Below are 23,025 nucleotides of genomic sequence, written 5' to 3'. Positions count from 1 at the left end.
CCACGTGACGTTGCCTTTTTCTTTTTCCCCTTGCTGCAAATGCATAGAAATTGTCAACAATAAAAAAGCTGTCAACACAAGCCACAAAGTCTCCTCGGTTCCTTCGTGAAGGCATCCCAGAAGACAGCGTTACATATGTGTATATATATATATATATATATATATATATATGTTAGAGAAAAAACATTTTTAAAAACGATTTTTTTCTTTGATTGAATTTTTTTTTTTTGTGATTGAAGCAACTTTTTTGGGGATTGAATGATTTAGACACAAATGTCCTAATCATAATATGGCCCAAACACAAAAAGAATGGCTTCAATCAAATAAAACGTTTTAAATAAAAAACTAAGTGTTCAAATGCAAATTTTTCAATCTGAAATATTTTGTCGCATTCAAAAACTTTGTTCTATGATTAATTTTTTTTTTTTTTTTTTTTTTTGGATTTTTGTTTTTTAAAATCTCTATTTTTTTTAAGCAAATTATTTTTTGATTGAATAATAAAGAGAAAAATGTCCTAGCCAAAATGTGGCCAAAACACAAATCAACATTACTTCAATCAAAAAAGTTGCTTCAATCAAAAAAAAAAAAAAAAACATGACTTCAATCCAAAAAAAATAATAATAATCAAAGAAAAATAGCTTTCACTTGCATTTTTTTTTTTTTTAGCTTTTTGAGTTAAAACTTATTTTTGCATTCAAACACATTTTTTCTGATTGAAGCGACTTTTTTTGGTTGAAAATATATATTTTGATTGAAGCAACTTTTTTTTTTTAATTGAAGGAACTTTTTTTCGATTGAATAATAAAGACACAAATCTACCTCCATATGGCTCCGCCCAGGGGATAGTATTTTTGACTAGAGTAACTACAGTGGCACGACACCTGCCGGCGTACCAAATTCAATGGATGACGATCTTTGCGAAAAGTATTGCTTCAGCAGCCTGATTTAGAATTCCCCTCAAGAATGATGGGAAACAAAAAATGCTAACTGTCAACTTATTAAATATTCTTGTAAGTTAATTTTACTGCTGACACTGCATTTTGGTGTCAAAAGTCAAACTCCGCCTATGGTGGCGCTCCAGTATAAAAATGTTAAAATTAATATATATATATATATATATATATATATATAGAATAATGGGAAAATATATACTCGAGGGCAGGAGTAGCCAACTCCGGTCGAGGCCCCCTATCCAGCTTGTTTTCCATGTCTCCTTCCTTTAAAACACCTGAATCAAATGATCAGCTCATCAGTAATAACATCCTGATTATTTGAGGTGTGTTGGAGGAGACATGGAAAACAAGCTGGATAGGGGCCCTCGAGAACCGGAGTTTGCTACCCCTGCTCTAGGGCTATAAGTAATTATTGCTTGCTTGAACTGAATACTGTATGTGCAACACAGGAATAGTGCAATACGGTCCTGAAGTTAGCGTCATTTGTGCAAAACAATAAAATGGCAGTAAATTAACTCAATGACATCTATTTTCTTCAATTGGAGTGATAAAAATATATATTTTTCAACTTTTCAACACCCAGCTTGAATCATAGCCACATTAATACAGTTCGTTATAAACCAAAAAAATTGTAAATCTATTCATAAATGTAGCGAGTTAAGAATTTCCCGACACAAGATGTCCAGTTACTCACTCATGCTGCCGACTCCGCTTTAAGACATTTAGCTATATAGGTATATTTCAGAACAGATAGACAAAACAGAAAAGCTTATGTAAATATTTAACAATCAAATCTGAACCTTCCAGACAAGTTTAATACTTTTTCTTGATCCTTTTAAAAAGCTAGCATGTCCACGCATTCAACAACGCGTCAACAATGACCACAAGGACAATTCTTTTAAAATAAACTTTGTGATTTTATTGTTTTTTGTACTTGAACATGTCATACAGTCCTAAATCTGGAAAAGAAAAACAAAATGAAAAAGATATCTGGTGGTATTTCTGGAGGGGGGAGTTCAGCGCTAGCATGATTTCATTTCACTTACTCTTCTCCAACAGACCCAAAAAAATCAACTTGTCTTCCGTTCTCATGTCCTATCAACAACAATTGAGTCCCACTGCCTGACAACAATAAAGACAATTAAAAAAAACTATAATGATTTAGTTTCTAACAGTCACCCATTTTTAAAACTCCATCCCCTGTTCAGGCTATATCAGGAATTTGAAAGATTCATGTATAAATTCTGTTGGTTTACATTCAATCAATGATATATTTTAGGGTAAAATTAGAAAACACATTAACCACAGTTGAAAACTAAATTTCATATGTCCTCAACATGACACTTTACCATCTTTTCAACACGACTTTGCTACAACGGAATAAAAGCATGGATGGAGGGTACTATTATGAATACATGTGATCTGCAGGAGATAATTATTGTACTGTAGTAAAAGAGTGGTATGCCATTTACGCAGAGCACTTCAATCACTTTGTATTTACATTTGGGGCAAGGGACGCTTGTTAAATTGGACCTCCATGTTGCTAGCCATGCATTGTGCTACCGCTGTGTGGCTCATTGAAACTAACGCGTAGAAGGCAGCACACATGCATATTATCGTCTCTATCGCTCAAAGTTTTCACGAGTAGCGCGTTAATAGCGTTTCTTATTATTTTTGCCAGCCGGGTCAGTTTTCATTCAGCACGTCTCAGTGGTCTGCTGGTGCTTGGAGCTTCACGCAATAGCTCACACACAAAAAAATACAAGAAAAGGCCATACGGGAGTAATACACTGTGCCTTTAAGAATCAAGTATGGACTGAAAATGACCCAAATGCAGGAAAAAAAAAAAAATGCGACTTTGTAGCAACTTTCACATTGACGGCGATAGACGTGCAATCCGTTTGGACTGGGAGGTTCTGGGGATCCGAATGGATTGGATGTCTCGCGCCGTCAATGTCACTTTTCATGTGAAAATTTAGGAATGGAATTCAATCCTCAACGCGAATCTTAAGCGATTTGCCGACACATGCTGCCAATCCTCCAGCGCACCCACCAAAGGATAAAAAATAAATAGAATGCAATCACACAAGCTAACTACAATATATTAATATAGATCTTCTGAAGTCATACGCTCATTAAAACAGAAAAAAAACAGATTCACTCGGTTAAAAGTTAACCCCTACCCTCCTTGTTTCATGCACCCAATATATCAAAGAGACACTGCTGGAAAATGTGGAAAGTCCAAAGTGTGGTGATTGAGAAAAGTGGGGGGTAAACGCCAATTTGATGAAAAGGTTGACATCGTTTTCACGAGCGGAGAATCGGATCGAAAGCCCTTTAAAAAGGTCTCGCTGATGGACGCTGGTCTCTCGTTCGAGACGGTTGACGTCTAATCTTCCTTCTTCAAGAGATGGGATGAAAAAAATTATTATTTCACGTCCGGTGTTCTTCTCCCACACGCTCTCGGATACAAACAATCAGACGGAAAAGTCACGAGTGGAGATGGTAGTAAGGGGAAAGTGTCCGGACAGTGGCTGCGACTGCCTTTCCCGGCTTAAGAACGAATAAAGCCATGGTGTCACCGTAGTTGTCAAATTGTCAAAGAGAGGCGACGCGGAAGTCTTCATAATTTCTGGATTTTCTCGGCCACCACGATGGGATTCTCCTTGCGAATGCGGGCGGCGGCGGCGCTCCGGTAATCGTAGGGACAGTCATGTTTGTCGGAGTAACGGTGGATGGCACAGAACAGGTTGCCGCAGCGGCAGTCGAAACCTAACGAGGAGGACAAGACGACAAATTGAGAAATGGGGGAGGAAACATCACGATACGCACCATGTTTGAAAAAAAAATGGATCACTATACCACAGCCATCTCCCCAGTGCCTTTGCTTGACATGTAGCCCCATATCATCAAGGACTGAGGGAATTTTGAGGTTTTCTTCAGGCAGTCCTCTTTGTAAATCACACTGGAACAGCACCAAACAAAAGTTCCAGCATTATCACCTTGTCCAATGCAGATTCTTGACTCTTGACAAGATGATGATGCTGGAACTTTTGTTTGGTGCTGTACCAGTGAGATTCACAAAGATGACTGCCTGAAGAAAACTTTAAAATTCCCTCAGTCCTTGATGATATAGGGCTGCATGTCAGGCAAAGGCACTGGGGAGATGGCTGTGGTTACATCTTCAATAAATGCACATGTTTACATTGAAATTTTAGACAGCTTAATTATCACTTCAATTGAAAATATGTTGTTCTACATGATAAAAAAAATGAATGATGCAGCCCTAATCCTCAGCGCTGCATTGCATGCTAGGAGGTACGTGTTGCAATATTTTGGACAAGAACAGTGTTGCAAGTGGCAGCAGAGGTTGTCTCCAACCCCTAAGGCAAGTGAGCAGGTAGCAGCAGTAGGCTAGCGAACTTGTGTCCTCTGCTAGCCTAAGTGATGAGCACAGAAGCTAAGCTAATGTACTAACTTGATTCCGAACTGAAAAAGCATTTTGTAAGTTTTTAGAACAGATCATTTATTTCTTGCCACACGTACCAGTTAAGCACATAGATTGTTAAGCAGTGTCTGACCAAGCCATGATAGCAGTTATTTTGCATTCAAGTGAGTATTCAGTAATTTTAGTGCTGCAACGATTAATCGATTAACTCGAGTATCCGATTAGAAAAAAATATTTGACTTAAATTTTGCTGCTTCGAGTATTCGTTTAAATAAAGTAGTGCTGTAATGGTTTGTCTTAAAAGTGTTTGCCTTCAGCTTTATTGGGTGGATAAATTACCCTGTAGTCTGCCTCATTCACATGGCTGAATCCATTTGCTCCCAGTTAAGACCAACATAAGCTGAGTTTTTGTTTGAGCTAATGTTTTTGTTCATGCATTCATAATTTAGTTTAAAGGTATATTTAGCCCATTTTTGTAGGAATGTGTCTGAACCATTTGTTTAGAGCAGTGGTGTCCAAACTATTCCACATAGGGCCAAAGTGGGTGCGGGTTTTTGTTCAAACCCATCATGAGGACAACCTTTCACCAATCTGGTGTCTCACAAGTGTAATCAGTTGATTGCAGTCAATTGCAGCTTGTTTTAGCACAAACTTCATCGGTTAAACTGTCTGTGCTCGATTGGTAGGAACAAAAACCAGGACCCACAGCGGCCCTTAAGGACAGGTTTGGATACTCAGGGTTTAGAGCGTTGTATTAAAAAAAAAAAATTTTTTAAACGTGAGTATATTTATAGTATTTAAGCTAGCGGACTTTTTCTATGTAAATTAACCAATTGTTCTTTTGTTGTACATAGATCCTCATTTTAAAATAAAAAATTTATACCGTTTGAGGCTCAGCTAAGGTATTTTATTTTTTTATGTTCCTTGCCCGATTACTCGATTATTCGAACTAACTAGTTCATCGATTAATCGACTACTAAAATAACCAATAGCTGCAGCCCTAAGTAATTTAGTACTAAAAGGAAAAACTGTGTTTTTAAAAAAACACATGGTACAGCATCGTATCGGGAGGCAAAAATAGGTATTGGTGCAACACTAGTGAAAAACACATTCTTACCAGTGAGGCCGACTTTCTTCCGGCAAGAAAAGCAGCGGTTCTTTTTCTTGTTTTTGTCAGGAGTCTGCTCGCCGTCAGAGGTCTGCGCCGCTTCTCCCGCTGGCTCTGCGGGCACACAAGGAGTTCATTGTCATTTCGGCGTCTGAGCCGCTGGGGTGAAAGTCCAAATGCACTCAGAAACAAAATTATATCAACTCGAGAACTATACGTGATCTGGCCCAGTTTCTGTAAGTCTCAGAGTTCGTCAGTTTGCTCAGCAAGTAAGCCGGAAAATACTGAGCCTTCCAATTACTAAAGTCATTAACTCATCGGCATAGGCGGATCTACTATTCAGGCGAAGTAGCCGATCGCCTTAGGCCCCCAACCAGTAGGGGGCCCCCAACCTGTTGCCCTTGCCCCAACGAGCAAGGGCTTGGGCCACCGGAGCCAGCAGCACCCCCAACTACTCGTCATGTATAATGTCAGCATACCAAACAAACAAATAACAAAAAAGAAAGCCCATTTGAATGCTGCATTTATATTATCTCTCCCCCACACACATGCACTACAATGGACTGTTCCACAACGACGGACTGAGTATCATTCGCTTAGCTTAATTTAGCGCCGTTTAGCTCCGTTCAGCATCGCTTAACTCCGCTTAGATGTTCTTTAGCTTCACTTAAATCTCCCGCGTTTTTCACGCCACTAAGCTCGCTATTTTTTGCAGCATATTTGCTACTTTGCACGTCGGCTATCGTTTATTTCGAATGAGCAAACGTGCTCTCCATGAGAGTGCAGTGAGCGAGTGAGAAGTTGAGAACAGGCCGCTAATGCCCCTTTTAACTCTCTTCTTCTTCACACCGAACATAAAATACACGACAGCACAACCTGTGGCGAAACAATGCGGTACAGTTCCAATCAGTCATGCAATAACACTCAACAGCTGGTTAACAGAATTTGCTCACAAAAAAAAAAAAAAATCTGTTGGTGACACCACAAGCAATGACGAAAAATGTTTTTTACGGAGTATAAAGCTTTCGGTTAGCGGTCATATAAATAACGATTTCTGGAGTTAATCCCACATACCTCAGAATTAATATTATAATATGTAGAATACTACAGAATACAGATTCTTTACTAAGAATAGCTTTCAAATACCACTCTTTATGACAAATATGATTAGCAATGAATAATTATTATAATTATTATACTACTACTACATATAGTAGTATATTATAATAATAATGTTAGAATTTTTTTTTTTTAAATAATTGTTTTGAATAATCTTGGAAAGGCAAGTCAGTGTTCTGAATCTTTACTTTCCATTCTTTTGCACTAGTAAATGCTATCAGCATTTAACCTCATTGTTTATTTGTGATTAGTTTGTTATTTACATGATTATTTGTACGTTAATAAAAACTTAAGTGTTCCAAAATGGTTTTGTGAATTAATAAGCATCAACAAAAATTTCACTGCTAAATTAGCAACACATTTTTTTTTTAATTAGATTTGTCAACTAATCGTAAAACTAGTCGGCTGACTAATCAGGAGAAAATTTGTCGTTTAGGACAGCCTTACCGGAACATATTTCCTCCACACCCTTCTCACCTTTTTAACCCCTGACCCATGAAGAAGGCCCCGGGATATGTTCGCCTTAGGCCCCAAAATTGCAAAGTCCGCCACTGCTCATCGGCTGCCTATGTCTACATTTTTATGTTGTTTTATTAAAATTAGGGATGTCCCTGATCCGATCACAAAATTTTCAGAGGATTGGAATCGGCTGAATATATATATATTAAGGGTGTAACGGTACATGTATCTCTGTATTGAACCGTTACGGTACGTGGTGCTCGGTTCGGAACGGAGGCGTACCGAACGAGTTTCTGACGTAATGTAACCCTTACTTTTCGAGGCTGTGAGTCGATCAGGTTACAGTTTCTTTGTGTAGATCATATTTACTCCGTATTGTCTACTATAATGAGGACCAACACGGTAGGACAGTATATAACCCAGAAACGTCAACGGTGCGACAACGTGGCCGCCACGAGAATATAGTGGAACGCGGGCGTTAAAGTCGATCAGCCAATGCACACCAGTCGCAGTGCGGCCGCGTGTTAGACACGTCCCAGAAGGGGCTCAACACGACGCACGCGAAAAGAACAGCAGAGTTTATTATTTGACGCGAGACGCGACCCTCCTGCGTCAATACTACTACCGGTAGCTAGGATCAGGCAGACCGGAAGTCACTCATGTAGAAATACGGTGGATCCGGTCGATTTTCAAACTAATATGCAATCGTTACCCACTTTTTGAGTCCATCAGATCTCTTGAGTGGTAGATCGGGGCACAGTTGACTTGTCTTTGTTAATTTACTGCTGTCTTCTCTGCTATAATAATAACCAACACGGCCCTGTGTTCAATACAAAACCCGCCTAGCACAACAAAACAAGTAGGAACTAATATTCACATAGGAACTAAAGTTATACAACATAAAATATATAATATAAATGAATGCTACATCACATTTGTAAAATACAAACACATAATAAAATAAATAATAGCCCATTTAAATAAAATAAATTGAAATGAGCTAAAACACCTGTCATTAAATAAGAATAATACATATACTGCTTACACAATTAAATTAATTAATTTCTGTGTGGCGCTATAACTTGAGAAAATCAACCAATAAAGCTTTTGAAAACCGTTCATAGGAAAAAAAAAATTGAGGCACTTCACTTGTAAAATACATGTTAAAATCTTTGTCATTGGGATTGCTTGTCTCTTTAGCACAGGACATCTTTTTTCTTCTTGTTTTCAGAAAGAAAGCTGACCAATACGCAGGGTCTGAAAAGGAAATTGTTGTTGGATTATCGGTATTATCTTTAAATACCCGGTACTTTTTGAGCAGAATTCTAGCTTTGTATAGGGTAATGTTCCTATTGTTGAAAGCACAAAAGTGTGTAATAAACAACTAGCACATTTATATTTTGCATTGTTTTCTTACTGTACCGAAAATGAACCGAACCGTGACCTCAAAATTGAGGTACGTACCGAACCGAGATTTTTGTGTACCGTTACACCCCTAATATATACAGTGGGGAGAACAAGTATTTGATACACTGCCAATGGGTTTTCCCATTGGCAGTGTATCAAATACTTGTACTCCCCACTGTATATCTTTCAAAATGCCTTTTAAAAAAAATAGGTCTGCAAAACAACCAAATATTCTCAATTTACAAATATACTGGCAAAAGAAACAAACTGTTTTATACTAATATCTAGTGCTGCAAAATATATTGGCAAAAGAAACAAAATGTTTTATACTAATATCTAGTGCTGCAACGATTAATCAATTAACTATAGTATTTTGATTAGAAAAAAAGCTTCTAATCAAATTTTGCTGCTTCGAGAATTTATTTAATTAGTGATGTTGTAATGGTTTGTTTTGAAAGTGTTTGCATTTAGCTTTATTGATATGGGTGGATACACTGCCCGCTAGTGTCAACAGTGAATATGACATAACTCATGTAACATGGTTGAATCCAGCTGCTCCCTGTTAAGACCAGCATAAGGTAAGTTTTTGTTTGAGGTAATATTTTTTTTTTGCATTCGTAATTTAGTGTAGAGTAGGCATGTGCCGGTATGAGATTTTGACGGTACGATAACCGTGAGCAAAAATACCGCGGTTTCACGGTATTGCAATTATAGCTCCCAAAAATTTTGAGATGTATGGGTTAAAAAAAAAAAAAAAACTTTTTTCCATTGAACAGGATTTTTTTTTCAGACCATAGTTGCAAATTGGAACATGAATATATTGTTAAAATAAATAAATTATCAATAAAAAAATATTTGAAATAAAATTTAAATAAATATAACTTATAGACTATACTCACAGCCACTGCTCAAGTTGAACAAGATTACAGCAAGAACAAAATCATTTCTATAAAGTAAAAACACTTCTGAATAAAATTGTTAAAAATTCATACTGCATGACTTTTTTTTTGAGGGTGGAAAAGCTTAAGTGAAGTTTCGCCATTTTCAGCCACTGTGTCAACTCTAGTCTACATGATGTCATGCCTTTGTGTTAAAAAGATCATAAAGAATTCATAAGTTAGCTAAAAATGTATAAGTTAGTTAAAATGTCAATATTGTTGTGGAAAGGTTTCATCTAAAAAAAAAAAAAAAAATCAAAAAATTAAAAAAAAAACACATTGGGAGTGAGACCTCACCTTGATCCAGCGAACGTGGATTTGTGCTTAGGGCAAGATCATCGTTCACAATTAGCGATCTTTGATGCTATCAGTTTTTCCCCTTCATTCATGCGAATCAAGCTTGTTTTCTCACTCTGCGGCTGTAACACTCAACGAAGTTGCTCTCCCAGCTGAGCCTAGGCTAACATTCATCTTTGTAAGCTTTTACTTAGTTTGTATATTGAATATGAAAGGAAAATGTGTGTTTTGTTTTTGGCGAACTTTTTCCATGGTGCTAATCTGTGGAAGCTACTCACATGGAAAAATCTAATTGTACAACATTTTAAATGTATTTATTTTGTATATTAACTTACCACGATTTGAGAGCTCAATAAATTGAAGAATAGTACGCCTTATGTTTGGAGTAATTGTTTTTGGGTTAGCTGGCTGTGTAGCTGATAGCGTCACTCTCACACACAGCAACAAACGGGAGGGGGGTGAGCGCTGCTGCGCCAAGCCGCTTCTGGCTGCATTTTTGACACAAGAAAAATAGCGAATACCGTCCTACGGTCTGACGGAAAATTTTAGTGGTTTTGAAACCGCGACGTTTTCACACCACGGTAAACCGTGAAACCGGTTACCGGCACATGCCTAGTGTAGAGGTATATTTAATTTTTTTTTTTTTGGGTGGGAATAGGAGTTTGAATGATCTGTTAAGAGCATTTGAAATAAAAAGTTAGCATTTTATAGCATTTAAACTAGCGGACTTTTTCTCTGCAAGTTAGCCAACTGTCGTTTTGTTGTACTTAGATCCTAATTTTTTTTTTTAAACCATTTGAGGCTAAGCTCAGGTATTTTGATTTATTTTTAAATGAAAGTGCAATTCTGCATAGTTTGAAGAAACATTTTACATCACCTCAAAAATATTCTGCAATGCATTAATTGTTCCTAATCCGATTACTCGAACTAACTAGTTCATACGCTCACGTTTTTCAGTCACTTTTGTTTTCCTTACGGGGTATTTACAGGTCACTGCCTGTTGATTTTGGGTCACTGAAAAAAAAGTGACTCAACAATGTCCCCAAATGAACAGGAAGTGTGAATATTCTGGTTGCGAGGCTCAGTGCCATTGACGCCCAACCCAATCAAAATCATTGGATGTCTAGCACCATCAATGGTAGCCAGTGAGCTAACGTAGACACTATTCGAATGGCCTGTTGGTTCCCCTTTTTTGTTTAATTAACAGTGACACTTTCAGAGGTCGACAATATAAATGGCCCGGACGTACTTTTAAAACCGTCAGGGCCACCATTATGCTCCCACCACTGGCCCGGTTGTCTTATTTCACATTAATTCCCAGTGGTTGTATGTTTTGATGACGTTACGCTATCCTCATCATTACAGACCACCTTACAGTCTATGCAGCCAGCCGTTGCTCTTAGGGCGTAAAGACACCTCGTTCGCTCGTTCCCGTGCGAACACGCGCAACCTTATTACTGCTGCTGATATTTAGTATCTCAGAACGAACCAAACGTCATACTACAAAAAGACATGTTTGTGAAACCCCCAGCACCTGGCCAAGCAACGGAGGGGAAAAAAGACCAGTCAAGAAAGAGAAAGACACCGGGGGAGTTGAGGAAAATCGAAATACAATATGAAAGGAAAAGGGACAAAGTTTCTGTGGCGAGACCGCTGGAAAAGATGGATACACTACCTGGCCATCAGTACGCAAAACTCAGCCAACTGAGGAGATGGAGGAAGAATTGGCTATACTGGAGTTATTATGGAATGATTATGGATGTGATTATGGAATTGGAATAGGATTATTTGCACTAGGTTCATGTTTTTGCACTGTTTTGCTTCACTTTTCATTAAATCTGCAAAAAAATTTTTATTAATGTTATTCAAGCAGATTGTTGTTTTTCGTGGTTATCAGGATAAATAACTGTCACATTGAACTGGGCCAGTGGTTTTGATAGTGGGGCCAGTTAACTTCAAAAGCCACTAGCCCAGTTGCTAAAATCCCTTATTGTGTACCCCTACCCCTTTATAAAACAATACATGGATTCTTGGTGGGAGCATACCGATTAACTTTTTGGGCTACAAAGAACCGCGATATATATCCCCCTTTTCGATATATTGTCCCACCCCTACTGACAGCAGTGACATATTTTTCCCTCGTCTTGTGCACATTGGCATTTTAAAATTGTGAATTTACAGGTTTGCTCATAAGAAACCTGTTTTGTCCTGGATTGTTACCTGAGTTGGACGATTCCTCCTCATCGGCATCATCGGCCTCGGCTCGATCCGAGTCGAGGGCGCCCGAATCCTGGGAGATGCTCATGGCCGTCATCTGTTGGGTTACTGGACTGGATCCGGGACTGATGCTGTGTGGAAAAAAAGCTCTGTGAAATACACAACTTCCAGAAAGACATTGATTTGCTTTTGCACAGTAAGTGAAGCTTACCTGCATGATGGTTCATCAGGCGACGTCCGCGCCGCCGCCTCTGCGCAGGGCTGGGGTGCCGAGCTTTCCGCGACGACATCAACGGGCGCCGGCATCCCCGACGGTGACATCGCAGCTGCGCGGGGACAGAAATCTCAATTTCGCAACGCTGAACGTGTCATGTGCTCACATTCCCTTTGTCCTACCTTTCTCCTCCGGAGGACTGGATCTCCCCCCTCCCTGTTGTCTCTGTAGGTGTTCCTTATAGCATACCGAGCACATGCCGTTGGTGCGGGGGTTACCGTAGAAACCGCATCCCATCGTGCAAAGCATCGGCACCTGGGTCTGATTGGTCTCTTGAGCCATGCTCCAACAGAGAGGGTGAGGGGGGATGGGAGAGGATCTTCCTGAAGGTGGATTTGCAAGGTGAACAACGTTGAGTACAGGAATGAAGAGACTGAGCTTTGCCGTTGTTGGACGCAAACAACTCCAAAGTCCAGTTTTTAATGGCACTATTTAACTTTACATGACAGAAAACGCTGTGTGTGGTTCGTCGCGCTGGGTAAAAAACATCGATCACGATTACGACATACCATGATTTACTATAAAGTATATGGCGGAAAACACAGACAAGGTTGAAAAATCAGTTTCTGCTCTTGCACCCCTCTTTAAAATAAACTGCTGTATTTTAAGCCAAGAACTGTTGTGTTTGACAGAACAATATGTCTATATGCTGCCATAGCAAGTTCATGGCGCATTAAGCCTTCGAACTATTTTTAATTTGTCCATTTTACCCCGGAAACCCCAGTTTACAGATGTCACGCAACCACTTTTGTTTCAACTTAGCCATACAAAGAAGGTAAGTAATCGTATTTATCACAGCTTAAAAGTTAATCGTAATTAATCGCAATTCAAACCATCTCTGAAATATGCCATATTTTTCTGTAAATTATTGTTGGAATGGAAAGATAAGACACAACACGGACATAAACATTCAACATACTGTACATAAGTACTTTATTTGTTTGTTATAACAATAAATCCACAAGATGGAATTAACATTATTAAAATTCTTTCTTTTAAAGGGATCCACAGATAGACTTGTAGTTCTTAAAAGATACATTTGAGTACAAGTTATAGTAATTTTATATTAAAACTAGGGCTGTCAAACGATTAAAAATTTTAATCGAGTTAGTTACAGCTTAAAAATTAATTAATCGTAATTCATCGCAATTCAAACCATCTATAAAATATGCCGTATTTTTCTGTAAATCATTGTTGGAATGGAAAGATAAGACGGATATATATTTTCAACATACAGTACATAAGTACTGTATTTGTTTATTACAATAATAAATTAACAAGATGGCATTAACATTATTAGCATTCTGTTAAAGCGATCCATGGATAGAAAGACTTGTAGTTCTTAAAAGATAAATGTTCGTACAAGTTATAGAAATGTTATATTGAAACCCCTCTTAATGTTTTCGTTTTATTAAAATTTGTCAAATTTTCAATCAAAAAAGAAAAACTAGTAGCTCGCCATTGTTGATGTCAATAATTACACAGTGCCCACTCATGGTGTAACACATAAAATCAGTTGGACCCAAGCGCCAGCAGAGGGCGCCAAACACCAAAAAAACAAGTAACAAGCGAACATTAAACTGTGCTGTCATTTAACCTGTTTGAGCGGGGCATGTGTGTTAATTGCGTCAAATATTTTAACGCAATTAATTTTAAAAATTAATTTCCGCCCGTTAACGCGAAAATTTTGACAGCCCCAATTAAAACCCCTCTCAATGTTTTGGTTTTAATAAAATTTGTAAAATGTTCAATCAAAAAATAAACTAATAGCTCGCCGTTGTTGACGTCGCTGAACGGTGACGTCACATCGGGCTCCCTGCCGTTCTTCCAGTGTCTTTAACTACGTGAGGTAGTGATTGAAATACACCACAAGGTGTCAATGGCAAGTTTTAAATTAATTAGAGATTTAGCCAAGGCAAAGTCTGAGTAAGTTTTATGTGTTTTCGCAGAGCTATTTTGATTGGGAATGCCAGTTCTCTTTTTATTGAACGCTTTTCTTTTTGTGAAAATTTTTTTGAGCGATAAGATTATTTTGGTTGTGCTTTCACTAAATGATACTGTAGCGACTTAACTGTTCCGCCCAAATGCATAATGGGACGTTGGGCAACCATGACTGTCAGTGGTGGCTGCAAATGGTATACAGTATGTTCTGCGTTGTGTCCACTCGCATTTCTCAGCCTTTTCGCTCTCAGCGCGCTAAAACGGCATCATTGTAAAATGTTTGAGGCAACGCATGAACGGGTCATTCCGTGCATGCGCTAATTGCGTCAAATATTTTAACGTGATTAATTAAAAAAATTAATTACCACCCGTTAACACAACAAATTTGTGATTAACTAAGACATTAAGCGATTAACTCGAGTAATTCAATCAGAAAAAAAGCTTAGAATCAAATTTTGCTGCTTCGAGTATTCGTTCACTTAGTGACGTTGTAATGGTTTGTTTCGAAAGTGTTTGGATTTACTTTTATTGATTTGGATGGAAACACTGCCCTCTAGTGGCAACAGTGAAAATGACTTAACTCATTTAAGATAACTGAATCCAGCGGCTCCCTGTTAAGACCAACATAAGTTAAATTTGTTTAAGATAATGTTTTTTATGCATTCATAATCTAGTTTATAGGATTATTTAGCCGTTTTGGGGGGGTGGTATGTTTTTTGAACGATTTGTTAAGAGGACTTAAAAAAAAAATATTATAGCCTTAGTACTTAAATTTATTTTTAAATGAAAGTACAACTTTTCATAGTTTGAAGAAACACTCAGGAATTTTGTTTTGTATTTGCATTTAATGCCCTTTGCTCTAGAGCAATGGTTCTTAATCTTGCTAAAGGTTAAGAACCCTACAAGTTTCACATGTGGATTCACCGAACCCTTCGGAATTAGATAGTAAAGCAATTTTTTTTCATATTCAAAACCAATATATCTAAGCTAGTAAGCTAATTATTTAGCAAATCCCTATTCAAAATTTTTATTTTAACAGCATGTTTTATAAACAGGTCAAAGTTTGAGACCATGCTGCCTATTGGTCTGTTGTATTTCCCCATATCAAGTGTGAGTCAACCATCCACTGAGCAAACCAGTTCTTCCGCCCATCAGTTTGAGGACTAGCACTTAAAAGAAATGGATTAAACCTTTAAATTCTGAGCAAACCAGTCCAAAACCTGGTCTAAAAAGCCACTTTGCCTTGATTTATTCAGGATACGAAAATAGGGCTCGCTGTGTTCCTTTACCTTGGCTGAACCCCTTAGACTTAAGAGCCAATGCTCTAGAGCAGGGGTGTCCAAACCTTTTGCAAAGGGGGCCAGATTTGGTGTGGTAAAAATGTGGGGGGCTGACCTTGACTGACGTCTTTTATGTAGAACAATATATTTAAGCAAATTTTAGCAAGCCATTCTGTGCGTCACATTTGCTTCATTATTTTTTTTTTATTAATAATTTCAACAATCTTGCAACTAGCCTTTGTGGCGTTCTCCTTCGACTCTCGGGCTCTTGCGAAATACCGCTGCTGTGAATTAAACTAGCTTCAAGTTGCTTCAATTTCTCGCTGCGTATCTTCCCTGTAATCTTGTCGTACATGTCAGCGTGTCTTATTTGGTAATATCGCCTCACATTGAACTCTTTAAAAACAGCGACTGTCTCTTTGCAAATGAGGCAGACACAATTTTTGCGTATTTCAGCAAAGAAATAGTCCAATTTCCCCCTATCCTTGAAGCGTCGGCCGTCGCAGTCAACTTTTTTTTGTTGATTGTCGCCATTTTAGAAAATTGGAAGTAAAGAGTCACACGTGGTAATGTTGCTTAGAGTGCTGCTGCCTTTTGGTGGGTAAATGAGCAGTATTTAGTGTGTAAGCTACTTCATATGCTGGTAGCAGTACTGTTGACCAATTTATTAAGTCTGTGTGCGGGCCAGACTTTATTTTATGAGAGGCTGGGGGCCGGATGAAATTCGACCACAGGCCACATTTGGCCCCCGGGCCTGACTTTGGACATGCCTGCTCTAGCGCCTTTAACATCTCCTAAAATTCTGCAACGCATTAAATGTTCCTAACCTGATTACTTGATTATTCAAAGTAGTTAATAGATGAATCGACGACTAAAATAATCGATAGCTGCTGCTCTATTCATTTCTGTTTTTTTTTTTTTCAATTAATTACCTTTTGTATAACTTTTTGGGTGTTTTTTTAATGTACTAAAATAATTACAGCTTTTTATGTTGCATTTTATTGTTCTTTTTCTAAAATTTATTACTATTTAAATGATTAATCAATAACTTATGTTGATGTTTTTTTTTTACCCATTGAAAAATACCTCCACGCAACACTACTACTGTACTACTATTAGATGTCAAATGGTGACCACTAAATTTTGTCCCTTAAGCTCCAAGTTTGCGACAACTGTCCCACATTACTGTAATAAAACATTAAAAAAAACAATCATAATTCGTTAAGGGGGGGGGGGACATCTACTTGGACACTATTTACACAAAAACAAATGTAAATTTCCCCACGTCTATGCCAGGATTTAAACCGACTAACTCGGCAATCCCCACCCCGGCACAACTCGCATGTGTACCGTGTTCGGAAGCTTTGCAGCGGGATGAAAACTTTCGATTTACCTCGTTCTCTGTGTCATCCGTTGCCTCGTACTTTGTCTTACACTACACTTGAACAAGAATGGAAAGGAAAAAAATGTGCAGAGTCTACCGACAAGTCGTCGAGTGACGTCATCAAAACGCAACGTTTAACCTGTTTTTTATAAATAGTGTGTTTTATTGAAGCCGCAACTACCTGCCTGCGAAAACGAACACGTCGTTTCCTCGCTTCAAAGTACACGCATTGTGAATTAAACGAATAAAAGGCCGTGAATTAAACATATCTAAAGTCGATTTAAAGGGTGCGTTCGGGGACTTTTGGACAAACAAGTTGCTACTCTAGACCGTATCAAAATAACGGGTGAAAATTCGGTCTCGGCTCCAGTTTTACTTGGAATTTAACCGGAATTATTTAGATTTAATGTCACATAGGAAATAGTAATACGAATATAAGCGTTTTATCTCAAGTTTGCCACAACTGAAAGCAAAACACGTCTTAGGTGTGGACAATACAACAAGAAAAATAGATTTTTCTTGAACTGTTAGCATTCAGTGTCAAGTTTTAGCACTTCTTTGAACTCAAGCAAGGTTACTTTTACATCAATTGTCATCTAATAACTTAAAAAGCGAGTCAATCTAAGAGCTAACAACGATGTTATCGTGTTTTTTTTTTCAAACTAAACTCTTCAAAATCGATCAAATACGCCGTCGACTCGAAAAAGACGGTTAAATAAACACGTAAAACGCTTGACATTGTCCATTTTAAGCCGCGAAGCACGCTTCAAAACGACAAAAAAAAGCCAAAAACCCAATTTAAATTGTTCTGTAAAATCCTATAATGGATTTTGAGAACAAAAAAAGGTTTAAAATAAGTATCTTTTAAGCCGAGGCAGAGTGAATGAGCGCTTTGAGTTCAGTCGCCAGCAGGAAACAATTGCCGAGCTGTGGGAAGTATTGTTCAAAGCAAACAAACCTCGCCGAACAAATAAAAGCTCACTTTAAACGTTATGTGTAACAAAGTTGAACCTTACCGAGGCTAAATGGCGACAGTGAGAAAACAGAAGCTCTCTCGTCAAGTCCCGTTGTGTCGAAAATCGAACAAAAGCCCAATGTTAGCTAGGATGCTAACGTAAGCGGCCTGACGACATCCAAGGTTCTGGTTGAAATAAAGCCAACTAATATTCACGCCGAACGGGGACTCGCTCGAGCAGGTCGGCGGGTACCTGGGCGTCACGGTACCGGTGGCTGTCGACAATCTCGGGCTAGAATTTTTGTCGGTAGAAGTTGTGCGCCGAGCGGCCTCCTACGCTAGTGCAAAGCTCCCCGACATTGGAAACAACGAGCATGACGTCATCCCCCAGCAACACAGAAAAGTACAGCGACCAAAGAAACTAAAAGGAAAAAAATAAAAAAAAATAAAAAAATAAAAAAAACACCGAGAAACGTGAATTATACATTGGAAGAAAATAAAATAATTCTTTAAAAATATATATATATTTTTTGCAATAATAATAAATAAAAAGTACCCCAGAAAACACAACTACAAAAAACAGCAAACTTCATAACGAACATTTAACCACATAATCGAAAAAAATGGCATTCAGTAACCCTTTATTGGGCAAGTGACTACCAGACAATTGCACAAGTCACAATGATCCGAGTCACAAATAAGTACCGCGTCTTACCTTTTGCGGACAAGTCGAGTCTCGAGGTCATGTGGAGCCGAGTCATGTCAAGCAGGCAGGTGCACATAGATCAAAAGGGGCACATGAATAAGAATTTAATACACCTTACAACAACATAACTTCCAGTTTAACCCAGTATAATTGGCTGTGACTGTGACGGACTTTAATTGGGAGGGGGAAATAGTTAATAGAAATCAACACTGTCATCAACACTTTCTGGCAGTGACTCAGTCAGTCTTTGCCTCTCTTCCTTCAACCTCTGTATCAAAACTTCTTTCCTCAACTTTTTGTTCATCTGATAACAAACCACATCAGAGGTTTTTGCAAAACTATTATTTATTTTATTATATATATTTGACAACTAATAATTAATAATGACATGAAATGTTCTAGAACTATAACATTGTAATTGTGTTTATAATTGTTGGATTTATAGCTTAATTTCCTTGTTAACTGTGTTATTCTTACCTATTGTGCTCATCACCCATCTGATGAGGGATCAACTGCCTTTAGAATCCTCATCCAGCTCCTTTTAATTTTTTTAAAAAAATCTTTATTTTTAAAAAAAAAAATCCTTCAACCACCTTTCCTTACAAGGCATTTCTACATAATAAGATATAATTTTAAAAAATTTAAAAATGAGCTTTCCTGGTGGCTTTTACTTTTAAAGCTCTCTTAATTTCTTTCTTTCAATAACGTTGTGAAGAGAAAGAGAAGACAGAACACTTGACAAGAGTGAATCGCGGGAACAATACAAAAAAAATTAAATTTTACCACAATATAGTCCCCTCCATAATTATTGGTTTTATAATAACTATGTATTTTTTAGCTTTTAATATATATTTTTTTCTAAATAATACGGGACCTTAATGGAAAAAAGAGAAAAATCCAAACTGCATTACAAGTGCATTTATTCAGTGGGGAAAACATCCCACATAAAGAAATAATTATTTGACATCAAATAATGTGTGTCACAATTATTAGCACCCCTGGTGTTAATACTTTGTACAACCCCCTTTTGCCAACAAAACAGCACCTCATCTTCTATAATGTTTCACAAGATGGGAAAAGACACAAAGAGGGATCTTCAGCTATTACTCTTTGCAGAATCTCTCTAAATCATCCAGAGACCTGGGTCCTCTCCTCTGTACTCTCCTCTTCAGCTCACCCCACAGGTTCTCAATGGGGTTGAGGTCTGGGGACTGAGATGGCCATGGGAGGAGCTTGATTTTGTGTCTGGTGAACCATTTCTGTGTAGATTTGGTCATATGGTTAGGGTCATTGTCTTGCTGAAAGACCCAGTGATGACCCATCTTCAGCTTTCGGGCAGAGGGCAACAGATTTTGATTTAAAATGTCCTGGTATTTCAAAGCATTCATGATGCCATGCACCCTAACAAGGTTCCCGGGGCCTTTGGAAGCGAAACAGCCCCACAGCATCACTGACCCACCCCCATACTTACAGTTCTACAGTACTACAGTTAATGTTGATGATGCCCCTCTTCTGTTCTGTAACTAAAGATCTGTCAGTAAAAAACGTAAAGTCCTTCAGTAAGTTGTCTTATTCAAGAAACCTACAAACTAACACAACTAGCACCTTAGACTGTCGTTTGCTTTGCTTAGTCAAAACCACCTGAGGAACAAAGAGGCAAGATGTTCTGCCAAATTTTCAGCCCTTATAATGCTTTGCTCCCAAAGCTGTTGTGGCAGAGAATAATCCTTTTTACATTCAGTTGGACTCTCAATGTTATCCACAGGTGCTAAATAAACAACTAACATCGTAAACATACATGTTCAACACGAATATGGCGTAAATTCATGCTTAACTACATGGCGAAGACAGTGAGGGAGCGGCGTGCAGTTGTGTGCAGCTAACATGGCAGGATGTGTCTGAGGAGAACTTTTCTACATGTCCGTCCATGATCAAACATAAGTAAATATTCCTTTACTTAAAGTTTGTAGTGTTTACTATATTCCTTTATTTAAAGAAAGTTCGTAATGTACTTTGTAACGGCTGCATTTGTGGCCATTTTTAACACAAAGTTGCAATTTCTGATGGGGTGCAAAATTTGACAGAACACCGGTGGGTGTACCATATTCAATGGATGACGATCTTGGCGAAGTAGTATAGCTGTCCTAAGCAGCCTGATTTAGAGTTCCTCTCAAAAACGACGGGAAAGAAAAAAAACGCTTATTTTGAACTACCGTAATTTTCGGACTGTAAGCCGCTACTTTTTTCCTTCATTTTGATACCTGTGGCTTATCGTCCAGTGCGGCTTATTTGTTGATTTTTTTTTAGGTAACACTTTATTTGACAGCGGTGTCATAAGACTGTCATAAGATCATCAAAATTATGACATGACACTATCATGGACATTACTGAATGCTTATGTCATTAAGTATCATTTGGCAATTTATGTCACTAACTCCATTTTTGTCCATCTTGCATCTTTTGCATCCATTCAAAAGTGAGATCATTTGCCAGATAACACTGAATGACATCTTTTATAAGCATTCATGAATGCTCAGGACAGAGACATGTCATAATTATGATTGTGTAATGACAGTCTTATGGCACCACTGTCAAATAAAGTGTTAGCAAATACCATAACTAGCAATTGATGAAACAATTGGAACAGTAACTGAAGAAATATTTAGCACAGAACATGATTTGTGATTGTTATTTACATCTGTAGCGCTGCAATGCATGCTAAGAGGCATGTTGGATTACAACAGTCAACAGCAGGTGGCAGCAGAGGTTGACTGTCTCCCCCAAGGGAGCAGTGATGGCCAAATGAAGCTTCTTGAAGCAATAAAGCTTTGCAGTAATTGGTTCAAAGTTTCATGATGGTTCATTTGGTCTTATGACAGTCGGTCGTATGATACTGCTGTCAAATGAGGTTGTACCGGTTTATATCTTTTGGTGTAAATATCCCATGATACAGTGAGGACAGCTGCGGCTTGTAGTCCAGTGCGGCTTATCTATGAACAAATGCCATTTTCGTGCCAAATTTGGTGGGTAGCGGCTTATAGTCAGATGCCCCTTATAGTGCGAAAATTAGGGTAATATTATAAATATTCTTGTAAGTTAATTTTACTGCGGACACTGCGTTTTGGGGTCCTGTTGTGTCCCCCCTGTCCTAAAAATGTTTTGAACCTAAGTGTGCTTAAGTATGTTGCAGTTTTATAAATTGTAAAAAGTGAAGTAAATGCACAATTGCCTTCTTTGAAGTCTGTGAAGCTGAACAACTTCACGTTTAGTGAGGACAGAACACGTCATATTAATAAAGTAAAAAATTAAGATACTGTGAAGTACAACAAGGTATATGTGACTAAAAAAACAAAAACAAAAAATGACTGGAAAGATACTGTGAAGTACAACAAGGTATATGCAACTAAAAAAACAAAAACAAAAAATGACTGGAGACAAAATTGCGAACGAGACTCCGGCGTCATTAAGTCGAAATCGCGTTAAGTCGAGTACGTCGTAACCCGAGGATTACCTGTATACTGTTTTTTAATTATTATAATGATAGTATTTTTAATTAACACGTTAAAGAGAATTATAATACTAAGGGGCTGTGAGATATCAATAGAACCGTTATGTGGCAAGATAACAAATATTAATAAAGTTAACAAAAAAATTAAACACATTCATCACCAATTATCGAAAATAGATCGACAATTACGAACATTTCCGAATGTAGCCCGGAAAAAGACGAATGGGGCTGTGACGTCACAGCCAGGAAACAAAAGGTCGAGGCAGGTGCCATCGTTGTTTATCGACGAGAGTTGTGTTCGTGTTTTATCCCCAAAAAAATCGCTAAAATGGTTCAAACCTGTCGTGCTATGTTGTGTACAAATAGCCATTTGTCGCAATGTAGTACCCATGAGTTCCCGAATGCGAGAAAAAGAGCTGGACTACGCAGACAATGGGTAAAGTTCGTCCGTGCAAAGAGAGCTAATTTTGCAGACCCAGCCTCCGGCACGGTTTTGTGTGGTGTGCATTTTACACCTGAAAGCTATTCGAACTATTGACAGATAGTAGATGCGGTGCCCACCATACACGCGCAGCCACCTAAATGTCCCGAGATATCAAGAAAGAGGACGATGACTGGCACTGATGAGACCACCCCAGGCAAAGCAAAGGAGGGGAGCAGCCAAGCTCGAAATGGCCAGAGTGAGTACTCTTTTATAATAAAAAACATATCACGCATTGGATATAGGACTGGACACATGTATAAATTATCGCTCGTAAAATATATACAACAAATCCTTTAATCCCATTCATATTTGTGTCTGTTGGCAGAGCGAAAACCTATGATAGCACAATAAATGATAATTATTCTATATATTACTTTATTTTACGGTCACGGTGTATTAGCTTCACAAAACGAAATGCAAAACAAACCAGTCGGTGTTTCCCACACTATCTGTTGCCGGTGTTTCATCAGTGTGATTGCTCCCCTCAATGATTTCATTAGGCTGCATTGGCTTTCGTTTGGGCTCAAATTGATAACCCAAATCACCA

At 38.1% G+C, this 23,025-nt stretch overlaps 1 protein-coding gene across 3 annotated transcripts; it reads right to left on the bottom strand.

Moving 5' to 3' along the window:
• Window positions 1-1,846: 1,846 nt before the first annotated feature.
• Window positions 1,847-18,189, bottom strand: zgc:77486 (uncharacterized protein LOC405808 homolog). Of its 3 annotated transcripts, XM_057841236.1 has the most exons (7): window positions 18,034-18,189; window positions 17,842-17,966; window positions 12,343-12,543; window positions 12,158-12,272; window positions 11,950-12,077; window positions 5,519-5,623; window positions 1,847-3,725 (listed from the first exon to the last, which is right to left on the bottom strand). In XM_057841236.1, the coding sequence occupies exons 3-7, from the start codon at window positions 12,500-12,502 to the stop codon at window positions 3,577-3,579; spliced, it is 657 nt and encodes a 218-aa protein (XP_057697219.1). In that variant the 5' UTR covers window positions 12,503-12,543; window positions 17,842-17,966; window positions 18,034-18,189; the 3' UTR covers window positions 1,847-3,576. The 3 variants fall into 3 exon arrangements, with proteins under 3 accessions (XP_057697219.1, XP_057697220.1, XP_057697222.1); XM_057841237.1 differs by lacking the exon at window positions 17,842-17,966 and having other exon boundaries at window positions 18,034-18,186; XM_057841239.1 differs by lacking the exons at window positions 17,842-17,966; window positions 18,034-18,189 and adding an exon at window positions 16,835-17,799.
• Between the last annotated feature and the right edge of the window lie 4,836 nt (window positions 18,190-23,025).

Source organism: Corythoichthys intestinalis, chromosome 7 (assembly GCF_030265065.1).
Source record: "Corythoichthys intestinalis isolate RoL2023-P3 chromosome 7, ASM3026506v1, whole genome shotgun sequence".
In the NCBI taxonomy this organism is placed as follows: domain Eukaryota; kingdom Metazoa; phylum Chordata; class Actinopteri; order Syngnathiformes; family Syngnathidae; genus Corythoichthys; species Corythoichthys intestinalis.
Note: the sequence above shows the minus strand (reverse complement) of the source record. Positions and strands in the feature narration are given on the sequence as shown.